General features: G+C 43.6%; 1 protein-coding gene across 4 annotated transcripts in view; it reads left to right on the plus strand.

Annotated features, from left to right (window-relative positions):
• Positions 1-8,339, plus strand: part of TSC22D1 (TSC22 domain family member 1) — a gene marked incomplete at its 5' end in the record, with an annotated part of 135,079 nt that extends 126,740 nt beyond the window's left edge. For 2 of the 4 annotated variants that reach the window (XM_082859308.1, XM_082859309.1), the window contains 2 exons: positions 5,740-5,791; positions 6,971-8,339. In XM_082859308.1, the coding sequence (XP_082715434.1) occupies positions 5,740-5,791; positions 6,971-7,228 (310 nt within the window). In that variant the 3' untranslated portion in view covers positions 7,229-8,339. Of the gene's footprint in view, positions 1-4,647; positions 4,667-4,994; positions 5,333-5,739; positions 5,792-6,970 lie in introns of those variants that run through there. The other 2 variants (XM_082859311.1, XM_082859310.1) reach the window with 2 other exon arrangements.
• Between the last annotated feature and the right edge of the window lie 764 nt (positions 8,340-9,103).

Below are 9,103 nucleotides of genomic sequence, written 5' to 3' on the forward strand. Positions count from 1 at the left end.
ACATTTATTTATTTATTTATTTATTTTGCGGTACGCGGGCCTCTCACCACTGTGGCCTCTCCCGTTGCGGAGCACAGGCTCCGGACGCGCAGGCTCAGCGGCCATGGCTCACGGGCCCAGCCGCTCCGCGGCATGTGGGATCTTCCCGGACCGGGGCACGAACCCGTGTCCCCTGCATCGGTAGGCGGACTCTCAACCACTGCGCCACCAGGGAAGCCCAGGATTTAGCATTTTTAAGCCATTCTTACCACAGTTTTTTTCTTCCCTCCACACATTTCTTCTTCCCACCAGCTTCCCAATAAAGTTAATTTAACTTTTTAAAGTTAAATAAGTAAAAAGTGTTAAGAACGAATATAGTCATGTAAATTCGATTTATGAGCGTAACTTTTTCTTTCTTTCTTTTTTTGTTTTCTGTAAAACTGTCTTTGGACTTATCTAGTTGCTCCATTAGATCTGTCCCATACCTGGCTGTACCACCCCCTGCCCCTGCAAATGCTCAAATGTATTAGATCCTGTCTCTGATTATTCCCACCAAAGTGCTGCCTCCCAAAGGTTCCCACTTCCCACATGGTTACATACCTGTTGCTGCTAAGGCTTGCTTATTAGCACCTGTCATCCCCAGATTTCCTTCCCCCATCATCCTGCTTTTTCTTTTTTTGGCTGTGCTGCACAGCATGCGGGATCTTACTTCCAAAACCAGGGATCGAACCTGTGCCCCGTGCAGTGGAAGCACGCAATCCTAACGACTAGACCACCAGGGAATTCCCCCCATCATCCTGTTAATTCCCTTCCTTCTCTCCAGCATTTGAGTCCCTGGTTCATGTTTCCCTTCTTCTTTTTTTTTTCTTTCGGAATATACAATATTTCTTATATTTTTTAAATTTTATTTTATTGTGGTAAGAAGACTTAACCTGAGACCCACCCTCTAAAAGTTTAACAAATACCAACACAGTATTGTTGACTTCAGGTTCAAGATTGTACAGCAGATCTCTAGAACTTATTCATCTTGCTGTAAACCCTTTTTCCTTGATTTGCTCCTCCATACTGGTGTCTGAAATGTCTGAAAATGTTCTTAGTGTACATTTACACGTAAATGATTTGGCCAAGTGAAAAACCTTTCTCTCCTAGAATTTTATAGACATTTTCTCCATTGTTTCCTGGCAGCCAGCAGATTCTGATACTAGTACCTGTGTTTGTACCTTGTTTTTTTCTGTTTGGACGCTCTTAGGATCTTCTCTGTCCTGAGTGATCTTCAGTCTTGTGATGATGTGCTTTGGGGTAGAGCTCTCTTCAGTGATTGTGGTAGCCGTCTGGTCATCTGATTTAATCTGGAGACTTGTGCCCTTCCGTTCTGGAAAAATTCTTAAATTATTTCTTTGATAATTTTCTTCCCTCTGTTCTCTATTTTTGGAGTTCATGCTATTTTGATGTCGGACCTCCTAGATTGATCCTTTTAAATAAGTCTCTTGTATCTCACAATTCCATCTCTTTTCTGTTCTACTTTTGGGAAGATTTTCTGAACTTTATCTTCCACCTTTTCTTTGGAAATGAAGGAAATTTAAAATATGGTTGAATTTTTCTGTTTGGATTTCTTTGGCATTCTTTCTTGTTCCAACAGTGTGTGGGACCCAAACACTAAAACATTATTTGTTGCTTATCTGCAACTCAGCTTTAACTGGGAGTCCTGAAGTTTCATTTGCTAACCCTGGTAACCCTAATCCCAGCGCCTAGTAAGAGTAAACCAGGAAAGGGGGTCCCTAGGCAGCAGTGATTTGGTCAGGCTCGCAGTGTTTAGCCTCTTCCCTGGCAGTCACTTTAGATTTGCAAGGAGTTTGGACAGAGGGAGAAACAGGTTATCCTATTTGAGTGGTGGATCCCCAACTGTACCTATATTGGCCAAGACAGATCAAGTTTGGAAGAAAAGCAGATGTTACTGAACCAGCATACATGCTACCAATATGCAGAAGTGATTGAATTGGAGTCCAGGTAAAAAGGCTCTTAGGCAAAACAGAACAGAATAGAACAACAAAATCCACCTCGAAGAACCACCCTGATCTCAAATGTCCAGGCTTTTTCCTGTACTCCGGATTCCCCAGCAGAGTGAGACCTCCTGATCTCTGCCCAGTGCCTGAAGGTGACCAGTATTATCCATGCCTTTAGGGGTCTCTCCTAGAGGCATGGGAGTATTTATCCTGTCCTATCAGCTGGTCTTGGTTAAGCTCAGGGCACTAGACTCACAGATGTTCTATTTTGGAAATGGAAGAAACTTTTGTAATGGCTAGAAAGTAATTTTAGCTATTTGGGCCTCAGACGTTTCTGACCCATGGGTTTTCCTCTATAGAGATTTCCTCCAATTTCTTTACTTTCTTTTTGAAATTATGTCTTTCAGTTTTCATATAAAAATCCATCTTAAAGGAATCTAGCCCATTTATGTGAAAGATAGGAAGAGAAATAGATTTCTAATCATATTTTTGCTTGTATATCTTTGAGCCCAGCAAATTCTCCAGAAATAGATTACAAACATTCAAGGGTATATGTACAAGGATGTTCCCTGCAAGTGTATCTAAAATAGCAAAGTATTGATGATGACCATAACGTCCTGCTGTAAAGATACGGTGTAAACAGACTGTGGTTCAGATATTGGCTTCTATAGCTTAATACTTGGATGATCAGTTGAAATGAATGAAATGAAAACATAACCAACTTGTATCTTTGTTTTCAAGAATCCGGAGCACAGGAAAAAGCCTGGACATTTGAGATTGGGGTGGTTCTTTGCTATTGATTTTATTTTTCTATTCTGCTCTGTTTTGCCTTTTTACCTGGATTCCAGTTCAATCACTTCTGCATATTGGTAGCACGTATGCTAATTCAGCAACATGTGCTTTTCTTCCAATAAATAAAATCCAGTTAATTTAGTAATCTTCTTAAACTTCAGTGGGAATTTAAAATTCATTTCTTTATATGACCTTAGAGTTTTGTTTTTGTAAGCTCTTAATTGCAGCTTAAGCGATGCTTTAATTTTTCCTGTGCAGTTGGCATTTCGTTTAAACATATAAATGACTTAATCACATAGACAGTTTTAGTGATCACTGTAACTTTCAAAATATAGAAACTACCGTGTAGTAAGTAATAATTGTGCCTAGCATTTATAGACATGGAGACCACATGTCTGCTTCCCAAATTATGATTTTTGAGGTTCCATTTACTCTGTTTCCTTTTACTAAAAATGGGTGCCTTTCCAAAGTTTGTATCATGAGATAATATATATTTAATTTTTGTAAATTATAAATATGCCAACACATATTTGAATATCACTTGTTATTCAAAAGCAAAGCCTTAAAATTTAGAGAACGATATGAACCTTATAGTAGAAAAAGGATGATACTGCCTTGGTTTTTTTAACCCAACAGAGAATTGCCCTTTCATCAGCTACCACATTCACCAGATTTGGTTCCTAATGACTTCAGACAATTTCCAAAGCCAAATGCACTCTGCCAACATTGGGTCACCTTCAAAGAATGTCTAAGAGGCTCCACTGGCAACTAAAATTTCCTAAATTAAAGGATGCTGCTTGAGGGAGAATGCTTGGTTGAGAGAAAAGAGTCCATGTGTGTGTGTTTGTATATGTGTGTAAATCGAATATGTACATATACATGTTCTATGGTCAGATTTTATGTTGGAATTATTTGTGATGATACAACTTGTTTATGGATTAGTCTTTAGTATTTGTAGTTTTTTTGTTTTCTGTTTTTATAGGATTATACCAATAGAGGGCAGTATTGTAGAGGTTTAAATGTACCTTCTTAAATGTATTGAATTGCAAAGTGTTTATAACCTGTAATAATCAAGTGAATTTAAAGCCTTAGACTTATATAGTATATTAAACTGCAACCTCAATTGATACATCCTTGCAAATATTTTAAATTAATAGAAGAAATTATGTAACGGGTTAAGCTATTTTACACCCAGATCTCTTAATTTTAGTTTAGAGAAGGGAATTATTTGGTCAGTGTGGCCATCAGGGTGACATATATACCTACAGTATTTCAGTTCCTCTGATGTAAGAAGGCTCAAAGGATTGAGGCTTATAGGAATTGCACTTAACATCCAAAAACTTGCCTTACGGACTTAGTGAAAATAGATCCATGTGAGTAGGATTCAACCTGTGGATTGATTTTTTTTTTTTTTCCTAGCTATAAATGGAAGAAGGAGGTGCAATTTTAAGGTTTATGGCTCTAGGGACATTTTGAGATCTACCTGATTACATTGGTGGTTTCCTTTTGGCCTCAATTTGTATATGCCTAGCAAAGAATATGTACTGTTTTTTGTTTCTACACGTAATCGATAAATTCATGGAAAGGTAGAGTCTCTCAAAAAGGAAATGTGATTTTTTTTCCTCTAAAATTCACTGGCTAAGGGAAAAAAAAGTATTATTACAGTATGGTGTTATCCTTATAAATAAAACTGCCTAGAAAATCCTCCAGTTACTGCTGCCTGTAAGAACGAGATAATTGAAATCGAGACACTCGGGCTCCTGCAAGTCTTTAGTGGTGGGACTGGGCATGCTCAGTAGCTCAGACGGGTCTGGTTGCAAATAAGCAGCTTTCGCCGTTCGGCAGCCACGGGAACAGGCAGCTCCAGAGACGGGGGTCTGGCTCCCTTAAACGTAAGCACGTGCGGGTTCCCAATCGCATTTTTCGGAGCCCCTCGGCGTTTTCTGCCGGAGCACTGCTCCATCTTTCCTTGATCACGTAGGCTTTGGCGGCCCGCACCCCGGCCCCTTAGACTGCGGCCTGGGCCAGCCCACCCGAGGAGCGGATCGCCGGGCTGGGGGCGGGGTGGGGGTGGTGAGGAAGGCGGGGAAGAGAGGAGGAGGGCGGGGAAGGGAGAAGGGGGCGGTTCCAGCGGCGTGCTGGCCAATTGGCGCGGCTCTTCCCTGCATATATTTTGCGCGGAGACTGGGAGTCCTAGTCTAGAGCCTGGTGGAGCCCGGCTGCCGACGTGGGAGCCTTCTCCACACGGTAGTGGGATCTACATCTTCCCGGAATCGCCAAGCCCCAGAAGCTGGGTTTCTTTCAATTAGGGCTGCTGTTTTCTGTTTCTCCCTGAGCTACATAAAGCTAGAAGATTTTTATCTAGCTCAAACAAGGCTGCTCGTATTCCCTCTTTTTTTTTTTTCCTGCGAGGGTGTTTTTGGCTGCAATTGCATGAAATCCCAATGGTGTAGACCAGTGGCGATGGATCTAGGAGTTTACCAACTGAGACATTTTTCTATTTCTTTCTTGTCATCCTTGCTCGGGACTGAAAACGCCTCTGTGAGACTTGACAATAGGTAAATGTCGGCTGGGATAGTTTTTTAAAAATTTACTCGTGAGATACTTGTAATAATGCAGGTGAAAGATAGCCTGGCGAATTCCTTTGTCCATTGCTGAGAGGCTACGGTGACATGGATGTTGCTTTTTGAAATGTTCAGAATAGCCTTCTCTTTGCAGGTCTGGCCAGAGAACAGGCTTTTACCACATTATGTAATTTAGCCTTTGTGGCTCACTAAAATTGGGAAATGTCTGGATATTCATTAGTAAAAGAGTGGCTGGTGTGTTCTGGAGGGTGATATATTACATAGCATTAAAGAATATTGAAAAAATGATGCTAGTAACATCACGGAAGCGGGAAATCCTTTTTGTCTTGGATGTTTAAGATAGATTCCATTGATCGGTTTTTTTTTTTTTTCCTTTTCAGCTCTTCTGGTGCAAGTGTGGTAGCTATTGACAACAAAATCGAGCAAGCTATGGTATGTACTGATTAAAAATCGTTTGTACTAAACGTGGGCACAGTACAAAAAGCGAGGTGTCTTGGGATGGAACAAGCGCATCCGTAGTTAAACTGATGATGGCTCTCCATACATCTAGAAATGCCGGCACTGTCTCCATTCTGCTAGCGTGAAGCCACATACCACAGCTGCTAAGGAGAGAGAAAGGGGCCCTGAGGGTATTCGATGTTCTTTCCGGGACCGATTTCACACAGCCGTCGGGATTTTGGCGGAGGTCCCCCTTTTTGCTGGGGAATTGCTAGGAAAGCGCTGGCCCGGCGTGTCCTCAGGTCGTGGGCTCCTCTCTAGTGATGTGGCTTTACTAGGAATCCTAAGGTTTACCGGGGAGCCGGGAGGGGGGAGGGCCACAGAAGTGGGGATCTCCGGAAGGGGCCTCCTACACCGGGTCCAAACGGATCCCCAGTGATGGAGGCTACTGCACAATGAAAAAGAACCGGAGAAAAAAGTTTCGCCTTCTCAGCCTGCGCCTGGTTTTCTCCTATTTTTTATTTCCGCCTTGGCCGTTCTTTGTTATTGGAGCAGCGCCTGTGGCTCTTCTCACGGGATTCTCTGCCCACTGTTGCTAGGCAAACTCCGAACCTTTAATTCGGAGCTATAAATAACTCGAGCGCCCATTGGCTGCAACGGCTGCCCAGGTTTCTGTGATGTCAGCTTAATCACGAAAGAGGGGGGGATGGGGGGAGGGAGGAAAATGCGGCAACACGCTCTGTAGGAACTGGCTGCAGCCGGTGCTGAGGGAGGCGGTCTGGCGGGCGGAGGGAGGGACTTGGGGGCGGGGACGCGGCTACCGTTGCTCCGGGGCTGGACATCCCTGGGCCGGGCTTTTGCACGGAGCCCCGGAGCCCCAGTGCATTTTGCCATCTCGAATAGGAAACTTGAGCGTAGGCATTCCTGGCCAATGGCTGCAAGGAAAGCAAAGGCTTTCAAAAGGCTTGATGACTTAGACGTTAAAGTGAAGTATTGTACAGTTGTGGTTGTATTCCGTAGATTTCCCCTAGGGCCTGTTAAATGAGCTCTAAAGGCTGGATATGTAAATGGTTAGGGAGAGCCCCGCAAAATGATGCTTTAGAAATTCAGAGTCCGGGGAACAGTAGAGAGAAAGTTAAACCTTTTTTTTCCTCTTCTCTCTCTCCCTTTCAGGATCTGGTGAAAAGCCATTTGATGTATGCGGTTAGAGAGGAAGTGGAGGTCCTCAAAGAGCAAATCAAAGAACTAATAGAGAAAAATTCCCAGCTGGAGCAGGAGAACAATCTGCTGAAGACACTGGCCAGTCCCGAGCAGCTTGCCCAGTTCCAGGCTCAGCTGCAGACTGGCTCCCCCGCTGCCAGCACACAGCCACAGGGGACCACACAGCCCCCAGCCCAGGCAGCGTCCCAGGGCTCAGGACCAACCGCGTAGCCTCCTGTGCCGCCGCGGAACTGGCTGCTGCTGTCTGAACTGAACCGACCGGAGAAGATGGACTGGGGGGCGTCCGCGTCCACCGTCACCCATTTCATTGCTCGCTGCAAAAGAGACGTGAGACTGACATATGCCATTATCTCTTTTTTCCAGTGTTAAACACTCATATGCTTTCGGCTTGAAGAAATTTCTTAAGTTGGGTGAATTAAAGGTTAATGAGAGAATTAGCATGGATATACTGGGACCTCATGCAGCTTGGCAGATCCGTGAGAAACGGTTTCATTCATGCTGAGGAGCTGTGTGCCTTTCCATCCCTCCCCTGCTCCCCACCCCCACTTACAAGAGTTCTTCCTGCTTGCACGTGGTGTGCTCCATGGGGTTCCGAAGCAGTGCAGCACCACTGGACTCTCCTCTCTCTCCTCTCCCCCCCCAGGAACTGGAAGGGGAGGTGAAAGTCAAGAGTGAAGCTTAGTCTCACCTCAGATGAGGAGGAACATAGTTCATTGTACAAATGACGACTGTCACCAACACTCATAAAAGCCAATAGTACTGTGCCTCTTTCCAAAACAGTGGATGACACAAAACTATTAGCGTGACTGAACGGTGACAGGTAGCTGGGATCTAGGCTATCTTACCCTGAAGGTTGTTTTGCTTATTGTATATTTGTGTATGTAGTGTAACTTTTGTACAATAGAGGACTGTACTATTTAGGTTGTACAGATTGCAATTTAGATGTTTCATCGGCTGTCTGAAGAGGTGTGGGTTGTCTTTTATATAGAGATCTACGTAAAAAATAATACATGAAGAAAAACACACCTACCTAAAGAGATTTTAAGAATTTGGCACAGTTGGTCACTTTGTGTAATCTGAAATCTTCCAGCTGCTGAATATCTTGAAGTCAGTCCCGGTTCACCGAAGTCTTTCGACTGAGCTGGTTGAATACTTTGAAATATGATCAGTTCTAGCTAATGAAATGGATTTCCCAGTAGGGGTTTCTGCATATTACCTGTATAGTAGTTACCTGCATATGTTTCTGTGCATGTTCTCTACACAGTTGTAAGGTGTCACTGTATTTAACTGTTGCACTTGTCAACTTTCAATAAAGCATATAAAATGTTGATAAACCAGTGTTTCCATGTTATAGTGTTAACGTAATCGCAGTCATTTCCACAACTATTTCCAGATAAAGGTAAAACAGTTCGACTAGTAAAATCCTGAAGGGGGATGAAAGGGTTGTGCAAAGTAGTGGTGCCAGTGGTTTGACTGGAGGAGTAAAACGAATCAGACGTTGCGTTCTGTCAGGCAGTAAGGGAAGAGACATAACGAAAGAGGCAAGAGCTTAGCTTGACCCAGTCAAGTGGCTTCCCCCACTCAGGGCTAATGTGGGGTATTGTTGAAAGAGAGAATCTCTGAGTTCCTCTGTGGCTTTAGAATTCTAGGAGCCCGTGGAAGTTTTAATCTCTCGATGTTTACCAGCTTAGGGGAATGAACCTTACTCTGTGTATAATTCCAGCAAGCAGCTCTAGGATCAGAAGATGGGAGTTAGAGAAGCTGATTTCCACTTTAAGAGCTCTGTCACCCTAAGTTGGGGTGTCTTTCCTAGTGTGGATTGAGTTCCCAACTCCTGGGAATTTCCAAGCAAAAGATAGGATAATTCTAGAGGTTTCCTCTTCTGGGTTTGAGGAAGGAAGGACCAGATAAGGGAGTCCCTCCCAGTTGATTCCTTAAGACTATAAAATAGGTCAAGATTCAAAACATGAAGGAATCCTAAAGCAAATTGGCCCCTGAGAAGTGAGCCTGAGGGGTCCCACGCTACTGCAGGAGCCCTGCCAGTGAGCAGGTGAACGGTAGATTTTCAGCTCTGCAATCTGCCAC

Source organism: Leucopleurus acutus (assembly GCF_964270905.1).
Source record: "Leucopleurus acutus genome assembly, chromosome: 18".
Classification (NCBI taxonomy): domain Eukaryota; kingdom Metazoa; phylum Chordata; class Mammalia; order Artiodactyla; family Delphinidae; genus Leucopleurus; species Leucopleurus acutus.